The 22,451-nt window shown below is 51.2% G+C and overlaps 7 protein-coding genes across 7 annotated transcripts; 3 read left to right on the top strand and 4 right to left on the bottom strand.

Moving 5' to 3' along the window:
* Positions 1 to 675: 675 nt before the first annotated feature.
* Positions 676 to 1,746, bottom strand: COCVIDRAFT_106432 (hypothetical protein; the record flags this gene model as incomplete). The annotated part of the gene is made up of 3 exons (XM_014698405.1): positions 676 to 1,287; positions 1,363 to 1,545; positions 1,618 to 1,746. The coding sequence occupies 3 exons, from the start codon at positions 1,744 to 1,746 to the stop codon at positions 676 to 678; spliced, it is 924 nt and encodes a 307-aa protein (XP_014553891.1).
* Positions 1,747 to 2,853: 1,107 nt separating this feature from the next.
* On the top strand, positions 2,854 to 7,309 carry COCVIDRAFT_28947 (hypothetical protein; the record flags this gene model as incomplete). The annotated part of the gene is made up of 2 exons (XM_014698404.1): positions 2,854 to 5,103; positions 5,162 to 7,309. The coding sequence occupies 2 exons, from the start codon at positions 2,854 to 2,856 to the stop codon at positions 7,307 to 7,309; spliced, it is 4,398 nt and encodes a 1,465-aa protein (XP_014553890.1).
* Positions 7,310 to 8,145: 836 nt separating this feature from the next.
* On the bottom strand, positions 8,146 to 10,266 carry COCVIDRAFT_106402 (hypothetical protein; the record flags this gene model as incomplete). The annotated part of the gene is made up of 4 exons (XM_014698403.1): positions 8,146 to 9,358; positions 9,409 to 9,904; positions 9,959 to 10,018; positions 10,071 to 10,266. The coding sequence occupies 4 exons, from the start codon at positions 10,264 to 10,266 to the stop codon at positions 8,146 to 8,148; spliced, it is 1,965 nt and encodes a 654-aa protein (XP_014553889.1).
* A 761-nt stretch (positions 10,267 to 11,027) lies between these two features.
* On the top strand, positions 11,028 to 14,148 carry COCVIDRAFT_28945 (hypothetical protein; the record flags this gene model as incomplete). The annotated part of the gene is made up of 2 exons (XM_014698402.1): positions 11,028 to 13,951; positions 14,004 to 14,148. The coding sequence occupies 2 exons, from the start codon at positions 11,028 to 11,030 to the stop codon at positions 14,146 to 14,148; spliced, it is 3,069 nt and encodes a 1,022-aa protein (XP_014553888.1).
* Positions 14,149 to 14,173: 25 nt separating this feature from the next.
* On the bottom strand, positions 14,174 to 14,820 carry COCVIDRAFT_106488 (hypothetical protein; the record flags this gene model as incomplete). Its single annotated transcript, XM_014698401.1, has 2 exons — positions 14,174 to 14,326; positions 14,491 to 14,820. The coding sequence occupies 2 exons, from the start codon at positions 14,818 to 14,820 to the stop codon at positions 14,174 to 14,176; spliced, it is 483 nt and encodes a 160-aa protein (XP_014553887.1).
* A 473-nt stretch (positions 14,821 to 15,293) lies between these two features.
* Positions 15,294 to 18,771, top strand: COCVIDRAFT_28943 (hypothetical protein; the record flags this gene model as incomplete). Its single annotated transcript, XM_014698400.1, has 10 exons — positions 15,294 to 15,556; positions 15,616 to 15,919; positions 15,979 to 16,106; positions 16,159 to 16,541; positions 16,590 to 16,726; positions 16,776 to 16,865; positions 16,920 to 17,739; positions 17,815 to 17,922; positions 17,992 to 18,297; positions 18,755 to 18,771. 10 exons carry the CDS (start codon positions 15,294 to 15,296, stop codon positions 18,769 to 18,771), a joined length of 2,556 nt encoding a protein of 851 aa, XP_014553886.1.
* Positions 18,772 to 18,973: 202 nt separating this feature from the next.
* Positions 18,974 to 19,770, bottom strand: COCVIDRAFT_28942 (hypothetical protein; the record flags this gene model as incomplete). Its single annotated transcript, XM_014698399.1, has 3 exons — positions 18,974 to 19,024; positions 19,105 to 19,294; positions 19,376 to 19,770. The coding sequence occupies 3 exons, from the start codon at positions 19,768 to 19,770 to the stop codon at positions 18,974 to 18,976; spliced, it is 636 nt and encodes a 211-aa protein (XP_014553885.1).
* Between the last annotated feature and the right edge of the window lie 2,681 nt (positions 19,771 to 22,451).

Below are 22,451 nucleotides of genomic sequence, written 5' to 3'. Positions count from 1 at the left end.
CACGGCGGGTAGGTTTGAGCCATGCGCTGCTACGAGTGGGTTTGTCTCTGGCGCAGCGGAGTTTGACGGTTATGAATCATTTCTATTTTCCATGGGTGTGACAAGGTGACGCCCTCTTGGTAAAGCATCACTAGTGGCCACTAGTCGGTTATAAACAGGGAGGGTGTGGGCTCACTGTCTGCTGCATGGACACATCTGCATCGTTTGCAGTTTTGATTACAGGTAGCTCAATGTAAACAACAAAAGTCCACCGTGTTTGTAGTATGCTTGTCTTTGTTCATGTTTGTGGCTGTGCTTTGTCCAATTTGCTCGCTTTGCCTCGGCCCTGGAGAATGACGTGATTTGTCGTTTGACATGGTTGGACATGGTGAGAATCATCCAAACAATCAATGTGTCATCCGACGAAAATTCAACATGACTCAGAACACAAGAGCAAAATGTAAAGTCAGAACGCAAGGCAAGAAAAAGCAATATGTTGCATCTCGGTCAAGAGTATTACACTCGACCCATTTTTTCCCATCATTCTATACTCCCCTCCCATTTTTATTTTTAGTAGTAGACAGAAGAAGAAGAAGAAAAAAACGCCATATCAATCCCTTCATATACATAAATTTCCTTTTCCCCCATCTCCCTCCCTCTCTCTCTCTCTCTCTCACACACACACACACGGGGACTTTACCACCCCCTCTTCGCCAACTTCTCCTCCTCAGCCATAGAACTGCAATTAATCCCCACCATGGCCTCACCGAGATCCATACTAACCTCCATGAGGACCTTGGGGTCGTTATAATGCGTGACAGCCTGCACAATAGCCTTGGCGCGCTTCGCCGCGTCGCCCGATTTGAAGATGCCGGAGCCGACGAAGACGCCGTCGCAGCCGAGTTGCATCATGAGGGCCGCATCGGCGGGGGTAGCTACGCCGCCAGCTGCAAAGTTGACGACGGGCAGACGACCCAGCTTTGCTGTTTCCTTGAGGAGAGCGTAGTCGACCTGGAGGTCCTTGGCGTAGACGCGGAGTTCCTCCTCTGACATGTTTTTTGCGCGGGCGATTTCGGCGTTGACGGTACGCATATGGCGGACGGCTTCGATGACGTCGCCGGTGCCGGCTTCGCCTTTTGTGCGGATCATGGCGGCGCCTTCGGAGATGCGGCGCAGAGCTTCGCCTAGGTTGCGGCAGCCGCAGACAAAGGGGATGCGGAAGGGGTGCTTGGAGACGTGGTGCAGGGCGTCGGCTGGGGTGAGGACTTCGGATTCGTCAATGTAGTCTACGCCGAGGGCTTCGAGGATCTAGTTGGGACACGAAGGGTTAGCAATTGGCCCTGTCTGGGGAGTGACATAGAGGGAGAAGAAGGAGTGATTTACCTGGCATTCGACGAAGTGACCAATTCGGGCTTTGGCCATGACGGGGATGGTGACCGTGTCCATAATCTCCTTGATCATCTTGGGGTCGCTCATACGTGCTACGCCGCCTTGAGCACGAATATCAGCAGGAACACGCTCGAGGGCCATGACGGCTGAGGCTCCGGCTTCTTCTGCTATCCGTGCCTATTCACACAGTGATGTGGTTAGCCAGACTCTTCATACTAAACCGTAAGATGTGACAAGGAATTGACATACCTGCTCAGCATTGACAACATCCATGATGACTCCGCCCTTCAGCATGCGTGCCAATCCAGCCTTGACGGCAAAGTTGTTCTCGCCATCTTGGGCGCGGTTGCCATTGGTGGTGGGGAGTTCAGTTGCCATTGTGTCGTTTGAAGATATAGAGAAAAAAATGTAACGAGACGAGGAATTGAATCTGACAGTGGGGTGATTCAAGAGGAAAAAAAAGAGAGTAAGAGAGATATATAAAGTAAGAGAGAAAGAAAGAGCTAATTAGTAGTCTAGTAATACCGCCGAAGGCCAAAATAGGCAATTGGAATCGTTTGGGAAAGTCCCAGGTAAGATCGTGAGTCAACGTCGAAGCAAATGTATTACCTGTACATGTATCCGCGGCATCGCAATATTTTTTTTGCCTTTCCAAGGTCCCTCTATCCCGCCATCCTTAGCATAGCTCGGAGCTTGCCCCGCCATCACCCGCGGCCTTCTAGACCCCACCATGCGCCCTTTGACACACGCCCTGCTCTGCCCGCCCAATCACGCTCTCGGCCTTGCTGACTGCCATGGCCGTGAATTGCCGTCGTCGCCTTGGGCCACCGGAGTTCGTCTCTCCCCATGAGTTCATGGTGCGGTACCGGACTGGAGACATTGCATACATTACTGCGGAGATTACACTCGCTTGCAGAATCGGCTTCCGGTATCTACACTTCGCGCCCTTTCTCACAGCAGGGGAGTCAGCCTCGCTTAGCGGGAGCTTTACCTCATACACTTTAGATCAACTTAAGCCGCCTAGCTCCTGCTAGTATCTGTAATACAATACGCCTCTATCGCTAGAAGCTCACAACCCTATGGCCAGAGCGGGTCGGCCGCCCTCTCTGCTCGCGTTATCAATGCATTCCTCCATTTCTCAAGATATATTCAGTCTAACTTAGTCACTTGCAAATTCGCCTTCTACTGAAGCATGACCGCGTCACAATGTGGGCTGTGCATTCAGCCGCACCCCCGCCTCGAGGATAGAGCAAAGCACAACAGAATCAGCTCATAGTACTCTTACATTGTCTCCCTTTCAGATGCGATTCTTCAGTATAGTTCAGCCCCCTATATTCCTATATGCTCGCTGACCTCAATAGCTAGGACTGGTATTCTCAACAGGCGAACGAGCTGCCGTGCTCGTCTCTTCAACTAGGCTGTCGCCGTTGAGCCTTCGATATTCCATTCCTACCGCATGCGCCCGTTCAAATTCCTTGCGAAGCAATGCGTCTTCTGCGACTTAATTACACTGGGGAGCTTAGCCTTACAAAGGACTTAAAAGGCGATGATATAATCCCTCCATATGCGATCCTCTCGCATACTTGGCAGGAGGGCGAGGAGGTGACTTACGATGAATTGATCAAGGGCAACAGCAAGAACAAAGTAGGCTACAGTAAGATAAGGTTCTGTGCACAGCAGGCGAAGCGCGATGATCTTGAGTATTTCTGGGTGGACACCTGCTGCATCAACAAAGCAGATCAAGTCGAACTCCGAGAGGCTATATCCTCCATGTTCCGCTGGTACCAGAACGCGGCCAAATGCTATGTCTTCCTGTCGGATGTCCCGTACAGTAAGCGAAAAGCAGACACTGGGCTTGATGAGTACCTCTGGGCCGCAGCCTTTCGCGCGAGCCGATGGTTCACTCGGGGTTGGACCCTCCAAGAGCTACTAGCGCCAGAATCTGTGGAGTTCTTCTCGAAAGAATGGAGGAGACTAGGCGACAAGACTTCGCTGCAGACACACATCTGGGAAGCGACGAGAATACCAAATGCGGCGCTCCGAGGCGTTCCTTTGTTACAGTTCAGCATCGATGAGCGAATGAAGTGGAGCGAACACCGGGAGACCAAAGTTCCCGAAGACCGAGCGTACTGTTTGATAGGCATTTTCGGAGTCCAGATGACCCCATTTTACGGCGAAGGCGTCAATGGAGCATTCACACGGCTTATGAATGAAGCCAATATCCTGAACAGGTGTCTTCAAGAGTTGCACCTTAGCGACCCTCACGATGACAAGAAGCGCATTGAGGATACAAAGGGTGGCTTGCTGCAGGGCTCGTACTGCTGGGTCCTCGACAACGCCAGCTTCCAGCAATGGCGCGATGGTGCGCAGAGCCGACTGCTGTGGATTAAAGGCGATGCTGGCAAAGGAAAGACGATGCTACTCTGCGGTATCGTCGGCGAGCTAAAGAAATCGACGGCCAGCTTTCTCTCTTTCTTCTTCTGCCAAAGTACTGACTCCCGCCTCAACAGCACCACTGCCGTGCTGCGCGGCTTGATCTACCTGCTCGTCAGGCAGCAGCCATCGCTGGTGTCGCACCTGCGGAAGAGGTACGATCAAGCAGGTGGTGCTCTTTTCCAAGACGCTAACGCCTGGGTGGCCTTGTCCGACATCTTTACAAGCATGGTGCAGGACGCGGACCTCAAGACAAGCTACCTAGTTGTGGACGCTCTTGATGAGTGCGTAGTGGACCTTTCCAAGCTTCTAGACCTGATCGTCCGCACCATCGCGTCCTCGACCCGCGTAAAGTGGCTTGTGTCGAGTCGAAACGAGGCCCACATCGAGCATAAGCTCAAGTCGGTCGGCGGTAAAAAAAAGCTGAGTCTGGAGGTGAAGCATAACGCAGAGCAGGTGGCTCGAGCCGTAGACATGTATATCGACCACAAGCTGTCTCGTCTCGAGTCGCTCAGAGAGGATAGTCGGCGAGAGCAGGTGCGAGATGAGCTGCGACACAAGGCAAACGGCACCTTTCTGTGGGTCGCTTTCGTAGTCCAAGAGCTCGAGGGGCCTGAGAGCTGGGACCCTTTGGAGGTGGTGAAAGAAGCGCCAGCAGGTCTGGATCAGCTGTACGACAACATGATGGACCGGATTCAGCAGTTGAAGAGGAGCGCCAAGATCTGCCAGCTTCTGCTCTCCACCGCAGCGGTCGCATACCGTCCACTCTACCTTGCTGAGATGGGCAGCTTGCGCGGACTGGCAGGTCAGGGTACGGTGCTGGCAGAGACTGTGAGAAAGATTGTAGCCATGTGCGGTTCGTTCCTCACGGTTCACGACGGGCGGGTCTACCTGGTTCATCAATCAGCCAAGGACTATCTGAGCGGCAAGATGCGAGCCGCGGCCCTTCCATCTCAGAGCGAGATACACCATGACCTGTTCTCTCGGTCGCTCAAGCTCATGTCCAACACGCTGAAACGCGATATGTATAATTTGGTAGAGCTAGGCTTCCCGATCGACGAGGTTGAAATACCTGATCCTGATCCGCTAGCGACTGCGCGCTACTCGTGCGTCCACTGGGTCGACCACCTATGCAACTCGAATCCCGTATCTTCAGCGAGCCATGCAGAAGAACTGCGAGACCGAGGCGTTGTCCATGTGTTCATGAGAGAGAAGTTCTTGTACTGGCTAGAAGCCCTTAGCCTTTGCAAGAGTATGCCAAAAGCTGTAGTCTCGATGGCAAAACTACGGTCGCTCGTTCAGGTATATTTAGAACAAGCAGCCTAAGTAGTTAGATTGTTTCCATGCTGACAAAAGCTAGGGAAGAGAAAAGACAGCTATGTTCACTGAGCTTGTTCATGATGCACATCGATTTGTCATGTATCACAAAGGGGTAATTGAGAGCAGCCCTCTCCAGGCATATACATCTGCGCTGTTATTCAGCCCAACAGGGAGCTTGGTGAGAATGCTGTTTCAGCACGAAGAGCCGGAATGTATGACTATCAAGCCGGCTATGGACGACGGTTGGAGCGCGTGCCTGCAGACGCTCGAGGGTCATTCGGATGTCGTTACTGATGTGGCCTTCTCGCCTGATGGCAAACTACTAGCATCAGCATCGATGGATAGGACGGTTAAACTATGGGATGTCGGCAGGGGACTGACGATGCACAGGTGCGAAAGCCATTCAAGCCCTGTTATTGCATTCATCTTCATAAAGGATGGCACGATGCTGGTGTCCGCGTCTGACGACCTTACGATTAAGCTATGGGACATCAGAACAGGGGAACGGCCCCTTACAGTCAATTGCTGTTCTGATCCCGTCATCCGCGCCGCTTTCTCGCCGAACGGGAAACTGCTAGCATCCATATCGGACGACGGAAGGCTCAAATTGTGGGATACCAGCACAGGAATAAGTGTTCAGACGATCGAAGATATATACGACACTAGCCCTGTAACCTTTGCGCTTGATGGAATGCTAGTAGCGTTGTTGTGGGACAAATCAGTTGGGGTATGGGACACCAGCACAGGGGTAATGATTATGACGCTCAAGAACCATTCAGATGTCACTGCGATCACATCCTCGCCGAACGGTATGCTGCTAGCATTAGCACTGGGCGACGGGACTATCAGGACAATTAACATCAGCACGGAAGCTACGATCCAGGTGCTGGAAGGAAGTTCCGAGTACGCCCAAGAGATTGCTTTCTCCCCAGACAGCAAGCTGCTTGTGTCTGCATCCTACAATGGAACAGTTGAGTTGTGGGATACCAAGACTGGATTGCGTGTCCAGACACTCCAAAGCTATTCGGATGATGTCAGTGCCGTCGCGTTCTCGCCGGAAAGCAAGCTACTAGCTTCGGCGTCGTACGACGGTAAGATCAGACTATGGACCGTTAGGATGAGAGCCTCGGTTCAGACGTCTGAAGATTATTCAGGTTATACCAGCCCCGTCACATTCTCGCCGGACGGCACGCTACTAGCGTCAGCATTAGGCTATGGGATGGTCAAACTGTGGAACATTTGCACGGGCGCAGAGATGATGCTCGAGGGCCATTCGAACCGTGTCGACGCGTTGGCCTTCTCGCCGAACGGCAAGCTGCTGGCGTCGGCATCGAGAGACAAAACAGTCAGAGTATGGGACGTTGGCAAGGGATCTCAGACACTGCAAAGCTCTTCGGGCTCCATCACTGTCGTAGCCTTCTCGCCGGACAGCAAGCTGCTGGCATATGCATCGGATGAAAGGATAGTCAAGCTGTGGGACACCGGCACGGGCACGGAATTGAAGAGGTTTGAGGGACATTCGGGCTGGGTCGACTCGTTGGCCTTCTCACCAAACGGAGATCTGCTGGCGTCGGCATCGAAGGACAATACAGTCAGAATATGGGACGTTAAGACGGGCACGGAGATGAAGACATTCGAAGGCGATTCGATCAGGCCTCCATTTGGCTGGCACACCGCCGTGGCATTCTCGCCGGACGCCAAACTTGTGGCGTCGGCAGCGGACGGCAGGACAGTCAAATTATGGAAAGTCGGCACGAGGGCGGAGACGGAGGCGTTCGAGGGCAATTCAAGCCATGTCAGCGCTCTGGCCTTCTCGCTGGATGGTAAACTGCTGGCGGCGGCAACTCACGATAGGACGGTCACACTTTGGGACGTGAACGCAGGAGCAGTGATTCAGACTCTTAACGCCGATGCCGTTCTTCGCATCCTCTCATTTTCTGACGATGGTGCATTCCTCCAAAGTGATAGAGGAACGCTATCCCTCTCGTTTCTTTCCACTTATCAGTCAACTCCTAGACGCGAATATATGTCTTCTGTATATATCAAGGACCAATGGGTAAGCCACGGCGCAGGTAATATTCTTTGGCTACCTCCTGACTATCGGCCAAGCAAAGTTGCTGCTCACAAGAATATTGTTGCTTTTAGTTGTAGGTCTGGTCGAGTGTTAATTATGGAATTCACTTTCTGAACATTTCCTACAATACCGGTAGTAGCTCACTAATTAAATTTCCCTGCTCCGACATGGTTGGTTTGATAACTTACTGAGACATGGCAATAATTATCGTACTCAGCATCTAGAATCCGTGTATTTCGGATAATTATGCTGAATGATATGATGAGGCTGGCATTATCGTCGAGGTGATGCCACCTCGTCTGCAAACATAGTTGCCTAGGTGGCCCTAACCACCCCGCCAAGTCACATGAATAAGCTAACCCGCTCCAAACAACTCGGCTCTCATTCCCTGAACGCACAGCACAGCCACTCGACTCAGCCGTCATCGCTTGAACTGAGGATATGTATTACTCATATTCTTCACAAACAATACATGCCTCGCCCCTTACTAGCAGGGAGGGTGGCCGACCCGCTCCGGCTACAGGGTTGTGAGCTTTCCGGCGATTGAGGAGTATCATATTATAGATACTAGCAGGAGCTAGGCAGCTTAAGTTGATCTAAAGCGTATGAGGTATAGCTCCCGCTAAGTGAGGCTAACACCCTCTGCTGTGAGAAAGGGCGCGAAGTGTAGATACTGGAGGCCGATTGTGCAAGCGAGTGTAGTGTACACCTAGTAACTCACCTGATGACCTTTCGGTCCAAGTGGGTCCATGGCCACCTAAGGACCTTGGACGGTGCTGCAGAATATCAGGGCCCATGCCTAACTCCATGCCTAGTATGGATCGCACCAAAGCTGCACCTGTGAGAATCTATGTGCGTGTGCTAATGCCAATGCCGAGCCGCACACTAGGTGTACTGGCTACCTTGTTGTCCTCAAGACTATCTTCCTGATTGCTTGTTACACTACTTCTCTAGTATGGGGCCGTCTCGCGCTTCAACCATTCCAATGTCAAGGCGTCGTTCTCGAAGAACTTGCTCGTCTTCTCATACACTTCCTTGTGGTAGTCATTGAGAAACGCCTTCTCATCCTCGGTGAGCAGGCTCATGTCAACCAAGTTGCGGCAATGAGGTGTCATTGTCACATGCTCGAATCCGAGATAAGGCTTGTCGCCAAATTTGTGTTTGGTTTCGACTTCCTTGACCATGATCATATTCTCAATTCGGATTCCGAACTTTCCATCCTCGTAGTATCCAGGCTCGTCGGACACGACGTTTCCGACGGCCAATGAGACCTCCGAATATTGTACCCTTGTGCCGATCCCAATCGGCCCCTCGTGCACATTGAGAAACGACCCGACACCATGTCCTGTGCCGTGACGGTAATCAAGGCCCTCTGCCCACAGAAATTGGCGAGCTAACGAATCCAAAGCGAAGCCAGTCGTGCCCTTTGGAAACCTGACGCGCTCCAGAGCCATGTTGCCTTTGAGCACGAGTGTGTATGCTTTGCGCTCCATCTCGGTCGGCTCTGTAAAGTGCAGTGTTCGTGTGGTATCGGTAGTGCCATCACGGTATTGCGCTCCAGAGTCGCAGAGGTAGATGGCCTTGGGATCGATGACTGAGCACGCGCCCTTCTCTGGCTTGTAGTGTATGACTGCCGCATTTGGGCCTGTTGACGAGATGGTGTCAAACGAAAGACCCATGAACATGTCGTGCTTCTTGCGAATCTCCTCGAGCTTGTCAGCAGCATCGACTTCGTCCAGCGTAGCCTTCTTGTTGATCAGCTGGTCCTCTAGCCAGGCAAAGTATTCGCTCAATGCAGCTCCGTCGCGGATATGACACTGTCGCATGCCTTCCAGCTCGACCTCGTTTTTGACTGCCTTGGCATCTCCGATTGGACTCCGCGTCTCCTCGACTTTGTCTTCACCACCGAGGGCCTTGTTGAGCGCCCACGATGCCCGGTTCGAGGTTAAGAACTTCTTGGGTGTAGCGTCCTTTTCGCCTGTTGCAGAGAGCTCTTTGTTCAGTGCGGTAACATCGCCGAAAATTTCTTCGTATGGACGAATGGTGACTTTGTCGCCCAGATGGTTCTTGACGTCTTCGGGTAGCTTGCTGTCGTCGACGTAGAGCGTGGCGGCGGTGGGTGTGATGACGGCGTACGAGAAGAAGACTGGGTTGTAAGGTATGCTGTGCGACGTCAGTTTGAGTTTTTTTAACTGGCTTCATGGCACACCTACTCGTTGCCACGGAGGTTGAAGAGCCACGCGACCTCGTCAAGCATGGACACGACAAAACCCAGACTCTTCTTCTTCTCCAGCTCCTTTCGCAGATCATCGATCTTGTCGCTGAAACTCTTGCCAGCGTACTTGTCAGGCTGAACAATGACCTTTTCGCTTGGGCGAGCTGGTCTCTCTGCGCCCCATACCAAATCGACCAAGTTCTCGTCAACGGCCTTGTACTCGCCGCCCTTCTTCTTAATCTTGTCGGCAAGTTTGCGGGCATCTGCTGCCGCGACTACGCTCGGGTCGACGCCAACAACCTTGCCTCCCTCAGCCTGGTCTGCAGTCCATTCTTGGATGGTGGGTACGTCCTGTATGCCCTGCTTCAGCAGTTCCCAATTGCTGTCCAGCTGCTTCTCGGCCTGGTTGAAGTAGCGTCCGTCGGTCGAGAGGGCTGCCTTCTCATGTGTGATGACTGCATAACCAGCGGAGCCAGTGAAGCCACTGATGTATGCTAGGGAGGGTCAATGGGGTGGGATACGACGAGTAGCAGGGGTCCAGTTCTGACCTCGGCGGGCGTCACACGGGGCAATGTACTCGCTCTGATGGCTGTCTTCGGAGGGCACCACTGCGTAGTGTCAGCGACCCATTTGCAGCCTTGTTGGGGGGCGCAGGCGTACTGTAGATGTCGACATTGCGCTCCTTCATGAGCTTGCGGAGCTCTGCCAGCCGGTGGGATGTATCTACTTTGGCCATGTCGATGGCACGCAGGGCGGCAGAAGCGTGGAGATGTCTGGTGGAGGAGAATGGCGACTTTGCAGCTACATATGCAGCGGCTATCGCGTGGGAGCGCCGTAAGATACGCGGCAAGAGCATCAAGGAGTGAAACGTTGGTTTACGCCAACGGTCAATCGGTGCATGCACGCACCCCGCCAATCTCCAGCCCACAGCCTCAGCCAGCTTACTTCCAGCCTCGCACCCCACGGTGGACCCTGGGACCAACATCGCCAAGCACAAAAACCCTCTTGCTCAGGCACTGCCGTCTTTAAATCGCCCGCCACAGCTGGGCGTCTTCTGCCATGCTCAGCTAGAGGCCATGGACTTGCACTTGCATTGCTGTCGCCTGCTGTTGACCCTGCCCCACTACGCGCCCAGGTAGATGTCATTCAGTCTGCTCACCTCACCTCTGCCTTCTCGCTCTGCCTACTCTACTTACTACTTAGTCCCTCACCACTCTCCACCCGGACACGGCTCACTATGCTCAGCCTGCAATAATCCCAGAAACCCACTAGATTCTCCAGGCTGCAACCCGCACATCGTCCAAGTAAGTCGCACAGTCTGCATCCTTCTGGCGCCCAGTTCCCGCCCTTTGGTCACGCTTTCCTCCTTTGGGCCTCACCACGGCCTAGTTTTGGGTGAATGGACGTCGGGCCAGCCATGATATCTGGCCAGCCCCAATCCCGCTTGACCTCCCTCCGTTTTTCCTTATCTTCGTCATCGGCCTTTGCATGACTCTCGCCGCTTCGCCCCCGAGCAACACTACTGCCTATTGCAGATTTTGATTGGCACAAGCAAACAACGTCATCGGCATACCCAAAAACAGTCCCCAATCCACTGACACCGGCTTCAGAAAAAACATGGCTAGCAATGGGGCCCAATCGTTTCCACTGCCATATGAAGAAATAGAGCGCCTGGTCAAATCCTTATACGAGCCTGGCCAGGCCAAAAAAATCTCAGAGACCGAGGCTACCCTACGCGTGCTCCAGCGCTCGCCTCAGGGATGGGAGATTGCAAATGCTCTGCTCAAGAGCGACGACGAGCAAGTTCGCTTCTTTGGCGCCCTGACTCTTACCGTCAAGCTCAACGCCGACTCAGCCGAGTTGAGCGAAGAAGAGTCTGAGCAACTATTATCAACACTCATTCACCACCTCGTCTCCCGACCTACTTCGTCCATTGCAACCCGAAAAATTAGCTCAACCTTGGCCCAGTACTTTACGAAACCCATTTCAGTATGGACTCAGTGCGTTAGGAGTTTGGCTGCCTCTTTTGCCGTTCAGCGACCAGTCTTGGACGCTGCCCTGAGCGAACACCCTTCGACATGGGATCTCTTGCCTCAATTCTCCGATGATCAGCTTCTGGTCATGCTCGATTTTGTAATGAGCTTAGCAGACGAAGCCAAGAAACCCTCAAACGTCCCAGACAGGAAACCTCACGAGCGCATGGCGGCAAATGTCGAGAATGTAGAGATCCTCCTTCACGTGTCGTTTGGCCGTGGTATCAAATGGCTATCGGTAGCTATTGACGACCCAAACTATGCTCAGTCCGTGCAGCAGGGAGAGAAGATATGTATAGCCGCTCTAAAGTGTTTTACGGGATGGATTTTCTACGCTCAATCAGAGTTCAAGGATATGCCAGAGAAGTTACAACATCTTCGTTCCGTCAACGAGCTCGCTCTCACATGCCTCGAATATCATGTTGAGGATGCAATGGAACTCGTGGCGGAGATTCTTGAGAACTACCCAACTTTCTTCGAGAAGAAGCACCAAGAAATGCTATGGGCGGCCATCTCCGGTCCCTGGGGTCTGGAAATACTGAAAAACTCGGATGCCGAAACCGTTTCACTTGCAAGGATCATTGTGGCTTACGGACAGATTCTGCTCGAGTCCAAGGTCATCTACACCCAGCCAGACAATGCGCACTATCAACAAGTCATGTCGTTCCTGCATGACCTCCTCAAATATCCAGAACCAGTAGGCGCAGAGGACGAGGTTGCTCCTGTGGTACTTGACTTCTGGAGTAGCTATGTCAGCGCCATGTCCGAAGAAACATTCTTGTGTCCTTCAGGAGAGCAGGCACCAGCATGGATGGACGCCGCCAAGGCCAATGTCCTTCAAGCCATATCCGAGCTTGTCCAGAAAATCATATACCCACCAGCCGACGTTACTGATTCTTGGGATTCCGATGCCAGGAAAACATTCAAGGTATTCCGTATCGATGTTCGCGACATCATTATGGATGCCTATGAACCCTTGCGAGACGTTTTGACTGATCAGTTCGTTGACTTCGCACTACACGGTTTGAGCGCTGGCAAATGGCTTGATCTTGAGACCGGGCTGTTCGGGCTCATCGCTATTGCGGATGCATTGACCCAGAGTTCGGATAACCGTATGCTCAGACTGTTCGAGCAACCACTATTCTCGACAATATCGAGCAGCCCAGATGTACCTGCGATAACACGGCGGACAGCTGTTGAACTTGTCGCGGCTCTGAACCACTTTTTTCTGCGGAATCCGCAATTTCTCCCTCAAGTCCTCCCCTTTCTCCTTACCGCTTTGGCTCAGCCAGCAATCGCACATGGTGCTGCAAAGTCCTTTGCATCCCTATGTTCCGAATGTCGCAAGTCTTTGACAGGAGAGTTGGCATCTTTCTTCCAAATGTACGAACAGTTCATCACCTATGCGACAGCCGAGGAATTCACCAAGAGCATGGTTCTGAAAGGCATTGCCGCCATAGTTCAGGCCCAGGAATCAGAAGAGAAGCAGCTAGAAGGCGTACGGCAGCTGTTTCAGTACATCACACGCGATGCCATGCAAGCAATCAACATTACCAAAGAGGGAGGAGACATGGAGCAGGGCCAGGTACTCGCGCTGACAACGTTAAAGTGCTTGGCAAACATAGGAAAGGCCATGCAAGCCTCAGACGAGGAAGTGATAGATCTGGAATCTGACAAGAAGCCTTCCACATTCTGGTTGCAAGGACCAGGCAAGGAAATCCAAAACCAAATCATTAATCTCGTCAACTACATGACCCAGGTGTTCTCCGGTAATGACGAGATCGTCGAGGCCGCGTGTAGTGTTCTGCGCACTGGGTTCAAGGAGACAGTGTCAGGGCCCTTTGTGCTACCACTATCTGCGGCGATTGATTTTATCACCAAGACGACCTTGCAGACTCCAAGACTTCCGTTTGTGTTGGAAACAGCGTGCTGTTGGATCTCGTCACACAAGCACGAACAACCCGAAGGCTTTCAAGAGCAAGCCCAGCGTTTGCTTCAGCACAACCTGAGCATCATGCAAGCCCTTCAACACCCAAGGAATGACCCTGAGATTGCGGTTGGCTGTATTGAGCTCATCCAGAACTTCATCAACGCTGACCCTGGTCTCCTGAAACAAGCCTCCCCGGAAAATCTATCCGGAATGTTTGGCTTCACGGTTGAGTCGATCAAGTCTCCTGAGGTGTTGCCGAAACGCGCAGCTGCCAAATTGTGGAAAGATATCTTTGAGCTCGCAGGCAACCCACATAGCGAATATCATGCTACGACCCAGGAAATTGTGGCTCACTTCGGGCCTTCAGTCTGCTTTGCACTAATCGCCAACATCTGCGGAGAAGTAGACTACAGTAGCTTAGAGCACGTTGTCGCGCCCCTTCGTGCTTTTATGAGGGCCGACAAGAACGCAAGAGCATACATCACAAACTCGTTGGCGGAGCAGCCACTTCTCCAACGCTTGCAACAAGATCAGGGTGTTCAAGACATGGTGCGAAAGCTCATTGAGAGCATGTCTAGGTATATTTTCCAACAGCCACGATGCGTGCATTTAAAGCTAACCTATGTACAGGAATGCAAGGAACAGTGTGGCTTTCAAGGACACTGTAAAGGCCTTTTGGTCGAGTTGCAAACAGCTGCAGATGCAGCTCCAACCACAGGTGATGAACCCAGCGCATCGCTTCGCCCAAGGCTTCCCTCAACCGGCTACATATTGAGCAGCTTATCCAAAATTTGTCGGATTTAAAATTCAGCAAACGCAGCCATGGCGAAAGTCAGGCCGAAGGACAATTTGAAAGCAACATTGTCTTGGACCAGCGACCGGACATTCATGGACTTTAACCGGCGCTGGAGGAACGAGTATGGTATGATATGGATTCCTCGCGACTCGATGAACTAGCACATGGGTCAATCTTGTTTTCCACGTTCAAAGCATAAGCATGTAGGGTGAGTGATGGGAAGTGCATAACCAGGAAGATATCCCAGGGTGTAATGTTCGGTAAAAGACGTATGTCACAGATAGTTGTATAGATCCTCAATGACCGAGATGATGAACTTACCTGTACAGCAAAGATGCCTAATCCAATCAATATAGCCAGCGGCTTGCTAAAGACGCTAATTCCCAACCCTCCAATAACACCGAGAATACTTCCCATGCTAATTTGTCGAATTGCCTTGGGGTTTACCGCACCTGACTGAGTAACAACGGGAGTTCTCGCTTCGGCGGCATAGTTGCTCTTCAAGTCACTAGTAATCTTTGTGATGGGATCCGGTCCATCGCAGTGTATGCGCTGCGCATTTCGGAATTGATATGCCAGCAGTGGTGTCGAGAGAATGAGCGGCGTGCTGAGCATCAGGCCTCTACGAAGTCCCGGCAAGATAAACGACATGGTTTCTTGTCTTTGTGGGCGTCTAGGCTCACGGGCGAGCTGTTGCTGATGTAGGTATTCGGAAAGCTGTCTCTCGAGACCTCGGTCGGTTGTTGTGCTGCGTGCAGAAGAGCGGATAGCACGTGTCGGTAGCAGGGTATGTTGGGTCAAGACGTGTATGGGGAGTTGTGTCCTTGTCAAACTGCTCAATCCCAATGGCATTCGGTACATGGGAGTTTGTGCTGGAATAGATTACTGACTTCTGGGGGAGAGCTGAAATCCGAGGGTAGTGATGTCATTGGCTCACTAGCATTTTCGCTAAGCCATCTTGGGCATAGCAGGACCCTGAGTTCGGGCACCCCAAACGTAACGTCGCGTCTTCCAACACCATGTTGGACGTGTTGATATCCACTAGGCACTATTTGGCGCTCGCCATGACAACTTTCGCTCCTTAAAATATCTCAATTGACTAGAAAACAGGTGATCGGGTCACAATGGCGCTTCGAACGCTTTTTCTGACGGTCGCAAATCTTCTGATCCCAGTCGCGATACTGGTCTTCGCAACTGGCTTCTTTCCTTACAAACCGTTTATGCCGGGTCTTGCCCAGTATGAAGACCTTGGGTTCTCTGAAAAGCTGGGCAAGGACTGGCAAAAGCCGCCTACCCCGCCGTTCGACAAAGTTGTCTTCATGGTGGTTGACGCGCTGAGAAGCGACTTCGTGTACGGCGAGGAGAGCGGCATGTCCTTCGTGCAAAGGTACGACAGCCGTCTGGAAAGTCTAATATAGAGTCGCATTATGGCTGATATCTCTTTAGTCTAATACGCGACGGAACCGCACTACCATTCACGGCGCACGCAACTTCTCCTACAATTACCATGCCACGTGTAAAGGCCATTACCACAGGCTCTATTCCCTCCTTCGTAGACGTAATCCTTAACTTTGCCGAGTCAGACACCACGTCGACCCTCGCGACGCAGGATACATGGCTCGCGCAGATCAAAGCAAAGGACTTTGAAAATGGCAAAGGGAAGCTGGTCATGTACGGCGATGATACCTGGCTGAAGCTCTTTCCCAATGTCTTCGAGCGCGCAGACGGAACGAGCAGCTTTTTTGTCTCGGTCAGTCATAAGCGTCCCGTCGTATATAGGAACAATAGAATGTTGATTTCAAAGTGCAGGATTTCACAGAGGTTGACAATAATGTGACGAGGCATGTTCCAAATGAGTTGCTTAACAGTGACTGGAATGCAATGATTATGCATTACCTCGGTTTGGATCATATTGGGCACAAGGCTGGTCCAAAGAGGTGAATGCTGCGTTCAACTTGGTTAGGGTTCAGAGTATTGACCATTGCATAGCCCCAACATGGTTCCCAAACAAGTTGAAATGGATGAAATCGTTCGCGACATTTACTCGGCTATCGAAAACGAGGACCATCTTTCCGATACATTGTTCGTTCTTTGTGGCGACCATGGCATGAATGACGGCGGCAATCATGGTGGCTCCTCTCCTGGCGAGACATCTTCAGCACTAGTCTTTATGAGCCCAAAACTCACCAAGATTACCAATCCTGCTAACAGAAAGAGTCCAATCAAACCAAAGACCGAAGGCGAGTTTGAATACTACCGCATGGTTGAGCAGAGCGATATCGCTCCAACACTTGCGAGCTTGCTTGGATTTCCGGTCCCCCAAAACAACCTCGGTGTTGTCCTTAAGGATTTCCTTCCCTTCTGGGATGCGCGTAAGTAGCAGTGCTGGCTGATAGATGGCTATGACTAATGATGGCTAGCTCTGGATCGCATCCAGCTTCTCTACCGCAATGCGAAGCAGATGAAGAAGATTGTGGCAGCCAAATACACCAGCCTGAAGTTCGAGGACTCTTTCATAAAGTCAGATCACGCCCCAGAGTGCGCCGAAGGATATGATGTATGCTCTGTAGCAATCCCTACAAGCGTCAAGTTGCTAATGTGCTTAGGCAAATGATGGTCAAAAGCTGGCTTGTCTCTGGCGAGCGATTATTGCTTCATTGGCAGACGGAAATGATGATGTTACAAGCTTTTACAAGGTAGGTTTGCGTCGCTCGCTATCATAATGCGAAGATTCACACTAACAACATCAGTTCATGCACCTGGCTCAAGAAACCATGTCCAGCACAGCCTCCAACTACAATCTGCCACGCCTCTTCATCGGCACAGGCCTAGCTTTCCTCATATGCGTATTATCCTTCTTCACTCTTCCTTCCTTCCGACCCGTCACACCAGCCGGCATCTACTTTGGTCTATCTCTCGCTCTCTACGCCATCCTCATGTTCGCATCCTCCTACGTGGAAGAAGAGCACAACTTCTGGTACTGGGCCACATCAGGCTGGTTCTTCTGCCTTTTCCTGCAGAACATGCGCAAGGAATGGTATAGCCAGTGGATATTCCATCCCGCTATCATGGCCCTGGCCGTACACCGCATTATACGGAGATGGAACCAGACTGGCCAAAAGTATGCTGGCGCGGATGATATTGTGAATAGCGGCCTGTTTCATGGGAGATACTCTGCTATCCTGTGGATATTCATCGGAGTCACGTATCTGGATCTTACGATTCGGCTAGCCAGGCACGTCGCACGTTCTGTTGCAACGTTTGATTCTGACCAGAAGGCTCGTGCCGTTGAGCTTGAATCGACGGATCAGCACCGCCTGCTCGGTACAATTGCTGTATTACCGTTGTGTGGAACGGCATTCGTTTTCAAGCTTGCCTTCACTGCAAAGGACGCCCCGGAGATGACAAGCGGCATCAACGCAGACTTGATGGCGAAGATTGAAACATTGGAACTTGTCGGTCTCGCTCGCATGGTCTTTGGTGGTATTCTTCTGAGTGGAGTCTGGATCGCATTTGCCGAGTGGACACGGTCGAACAGGAGAAAGGCGCGTGGGAGACAGGGTAACGGCGGTATGTTATCCTTCATCTAATCCCCATACCATCTCCCTTGTAAAGAATCCTCACTAACAAACAATAAAAATTCAGATCTCGCCGTCGCCTTCTTCGACCTAACAACCCTCTTCCTCCTCACCCAAACAAAAGCCGAAGATATACCCCTCTACTTCCTCTTCCGCCTCCAAAATCTCTTCCTCTGTACGTTTGTCCCTCTTCCCCCCCCTCCCATTCACAAAAAGCCTCAAGAAAACTAACTCAAAAAAACAGCCCTCCTCACCCTAACCCCAACCGCCACAACCCTAACCACCCTCCTCCTCTCCCAAACCTCCTTCTTCGCCCTCGCAAACTCAAACTCCATCTCCTCCATCTCCCTCTCAAACTCTTACAACGGAATCTCAACCTACAACATCCTCGCCGTCGGCCTCCTCGTCTTCGCCTCAAACTGGGCCGGTCCCATCTACTGGTCGCTAGCCGGTTTGCTGCTGCTAGGTCACCACGGCGGCACCCAGCGCTTCGTGGATACGCGCGAGATGCATGTTGCGGATTGGGTGGCGAAAGAGCGGGAGTGGTTGGGTGAGTTGGCGGGGAAGGAGGAGGAGGCGAGGGAGAAGAGGGGGGGTTGGGAGGCTTGGGTGGCGCATGTGGCCGTGTTGACGTTTTGGACCGGGGCGATGCTTGTGGCGGTTATGTTGGCTTGTACGGTGCTGAGACAGCATTTGTTTATTTGGACGGTGTTTAGTCCAAAGTATCTGTTTGCGATGGCGTGGGGGGTTGCCTGGCATTTGGGGGTTACGGTGGGGTTGGGTGGGTTGGTTTGGTGGTTGGGGAGTTGGTGAGGTTGGTTGAGGTGAGGAGAATGTGGTGGATGGGGGTGGGTGGGTAAGAAGGGTGAAAATATGCGTATCTTGTAGCGCTGTTTTGCTTGAGATTTGTAAGGTTTTGCGGATAGTCTTTGATACTTTAGCTAATACGTTTCTGATCCGCTACTTTCTTCCGTGAACGTATGTGTGTATGCTGAGGTCGTTGGTAGCAATAACCTCTCAATAGATATCTGATCCCTTCCCATACCCTCCGTCACCCTTCCTCTATTCTCACTCCCCCCGTTTCTTCCTCTTCTATTATTACCCCTCCACTCTCCTCCTCCCCTTCTTCTATCATCACCCCTCCACTCTCCTCTTCCACCTCTTCTATCACCACACCCCCAGTCTCCTCTTCCCCTATTGCTATCCCTCCCCCAGTCCCCCCTTCTTCAATCCTCACACTTTCTGTCTCCCCTATACTCTTCCTCCTCAACTCCTCCCTGCTCCTCTGCGCATCTTTCTTCCACCGTTCCCGAACTCTCTTCTGTGCCGTTCCTCTCATAACTTTCTTGGCCAGTACCTTCTTCTCACGCGGATCCTCGACGACACTCCAGCGCACTCCGTCTTCGGCTAATTCTCTCGGATCGTACCGCGAAAGCTCGACGAACATTTGTTCGCCGCAGTACGTGCATTTGACTAGGTCGCCAGGCGCAACGCCGGGTGGATCGGAGCCAGGGATCTTGATGGGGTGGCTTGAGGCGTGTAGGAATCTATATGGAGGTAGAAGAAGATGTTTTGTTAGTAGACTGCTTTCCCTACTTTCTCTGTACTTGACTGAAGTGGAGACTCACAGTTTAGATGAGCTCGTAACTCCCGACCCAGCATCGTGGCTATCCTTTGTCTTGTCGGCCTCGCGCTCGTCTTTTACGATGCCCCTCTCGTTCAGGTTTTCGCAGTACTCGCATCGCCACCTGTCTTGCTTCTTCGCCACGTCTACTATCTTCTCCTTTCCAGCCTCTTTCCTCTTATATGCTTCCTCGCGCCATGTATCTGATATGGGATTTCGTGTAATGCTTGACCCGCGTCTCTGGGTTGGGGAACTTGAGTTGTGGTGGTCTGGTAGAGGCGCCTTTGGCGAGCGAGTGCAGTCGTGTTGGGGTTCGTGTGAGAATTGTTCTGGAAAGACGGAAACATGAGCCTCTGGGGATTGCGGTTGGGATGGCTGGGAAGCAGAAATTTGAGACATGGAGAGACGTGCTAGACCTGAAGAAATGGATGAATTTCGACGGCGCATTTGAACTCTGAAGGGGTAAGGATGTAAGCAAGGTGCAGAATTTAGAAGAATTGAGGTCTCTGAGAAATTTTGTGTAGGATACCCAGCTCTGCTGCTTCCTTGAGTGGTTCGCGTGCTGTTGCGATACGAAGGTGAGAAAAGGATCCAAGACATACACATCGTTCTCTATTTCCTCTTGGCTTTTCTTTGAAAACGGCACATCGGTACTTCCCTCCGTTTCTGGGCCTGCAGTGTTCCCATCGTCACTATAAACGTTCTCGTTAGCACTTATTGCTGGAGTCGTTCTTCGCTAATTTTCTTTGAAGACGTGGCCAGAAATCAGGTTGTACCCTTGACCAGAATTTTCGGAAGCCGACTCCCAATCGTCTGAGTCATCTTGACTCATTACGTGAGGTTGCAAAATGGTAGGCAGAATTGCCGCATGGAATTTTTATGATGTGGCAATGAATGACAAGAGGTTCATTGACAGTGCAAAATGCTAGTAGGTGATATAAGCTGGGCGATGAGTGCCTGGAAAGCGTACCAGACGCGTGCAGAATGCTCGCTATCTTTGGGGTACCTTGGATGCCACCTCACATGACTTCATTTCTACCAGTAACGGATCTTGGAAATGGGTTTCGCAAGATACGCTGAGCAATCTTGTCAAGCTATATCAATGTCTCAAAACATCAAATTCCCTACGAAGTGATGATGCATGACTGTACGACCCTGTACCAAGGACGGTTACCGCTTCTTGTAATTTCTCCCGAAAATTCCTACACTTTAGACAACTAAATCAGAAAGTGATCAAATACCATGAGCTCTGGGGTTCGCCTATCATCATGCCCTAAGGAAGACTATTATGAGGGGCGTTAAACATGAATCACTCCACCACTCCAACAGCAAATCCTGCTTTGAATGCTACTACTAAAATTGCGAGGGAGTGCACAACTTCTCGCCATCAGATGCTATTCAACAGCATGCCCAGTCGCTTGCCAAGAAACGCACATTATTTGTTACCAGGAATAGAAAGCCACGACGCTGATGCAAACAGTGTTAGTGCATATGAACTATCATCTACATTGAACATCAGAGGGCTAAAGATAAGCTGGGCAACCAGCCGCTTCAAACACAGGGTAGGTGGAGTTGATAAGTACATGGGTGCTGTGTATTTACCAAGGAAGTGCACTGTCGGTACCTGCGACAGCAGCGGCCGTGCGTCCCAGCAGAACCACATGCTACATAGCTAAGTCAGGAAGCTTGCCGTTAACCCCACATCAGCGGAATACTCCCACCTTCTATAGCAGACTTTCTGTTTCAATATAGCAAATGCTCAAAGATACAGGGCTAGTCATGTGAGTCGGACCGGAGGAACCAAAGTGACTACATAGCCTGCACTAAACACGATGGGTTAGTATACTAGGACGTGCTTAGTTTCACATTTTGGTCTGGTCAGATTACACTACCATAAAATCCCGACAGATGCACTTCTTGTCGCGATTATCTCTCATTCATTATACATAGGTATACATATAGGTAGCAACGTAGCGGAACTGTGATAGGTCGACAAACTGTATAAAACAGCCATGCACTACAGTACAAAACCAGTTCAACATAAGTCTCCGATCCAATCACACCATTTGTCAAGGCGCCTTTTCTTGGCTGCGACGCTACATAGTGTAGAAACATAGGTCAAACAGGATCAGAGCGCCCTCTGTAAAGCATTGTAGAAAATGCCCAGACATTATGCTCTAAAACGGCCGGAACGTGCCGCAGGACCAATCAGAGCCCGCGGATCTACGTATTCACGCTAAAGCAGATATGGATGGCCTAGCTCAATATAGATCTACTCTTCTCTACTCAGCAGCCAAGTTCAAGGGGTGATGTTCTGGATAGACTTGGCTGAATCACTACCCACTCGCAACTTGGATGACCTTGACTAGCTAGGCGGTAACAGTTCTTGACAGTTGACACATCCAGGCTTGCCCGAATATCCACTGCTGCGCAACTGTGTACCTGAACGCTTGATTGTGGGGCACGTGCACTTCCTTTTTATCGCCTAGATGTAGCTATTTTTTACTTGTTTTCATGTTTTGTATGAGACACACGGTTTGTAGTCGATTGACCTCCTGGATGCGAAATACTACGTACATATGCTTTGCCTACTTGGCCTGCAGGGTTGTCAGAAAACCAACATGGGTTCACAAATACTATGGTGATTTGTGGGTTTTAGGGTATATTGGAACCACCTGAATGTCTTCTACAGACAAGGTTTCCTGCTTATCAGGGCCAACGCTCGATCAAACGACAATCATTCATGTTTACTGTGGTCCAGCATGAGACTTAGGCCTTCTTAACGAGGATACTATCATCTGACGGCAGAGCAGTTTCGAAACGAGGTGGTGGAGAATACTCTTAAAATACTCATCACGATTCTTGTACCAGTAAGGCCTGGGCCATTGGTGATCTGCGCCCTTCAGGCCCAGCCTTGAACAAGGCATTACTATCCTTGGCTTAACCAATGCTGAGCTCTTAGAACAGCACTAAGATGTTTCTAAACAAAGCTAGAGACCTGTTTACTAGTAAGCATAGCCAAGTGGTCGATTTGTGTCTTGTAGTTTCTCGGTCTAACATAGATTAGACCCATTTTAGAG

The sequence above is a fragment of the Bipolaris victoriae genome, assembly GCF_000527765.1.
Source record: "Bipolaris victoriae FI3 unplaced genomic scaffold scaffold_78, whole genome shotgun sequence".
NCBI classification, from domain to species: Eukaryota; Fungi; Ascomycota; class Dothideomycetes; order Pleosporales; family Pleosporaceae; genus Bipolaris; species Bipolaris victoriae.
The sequence above is the reverse complement of the archived record's forward strand: the minus strand, read 5'-3'. Positions and strand labels throughout refer to the sequence as shown.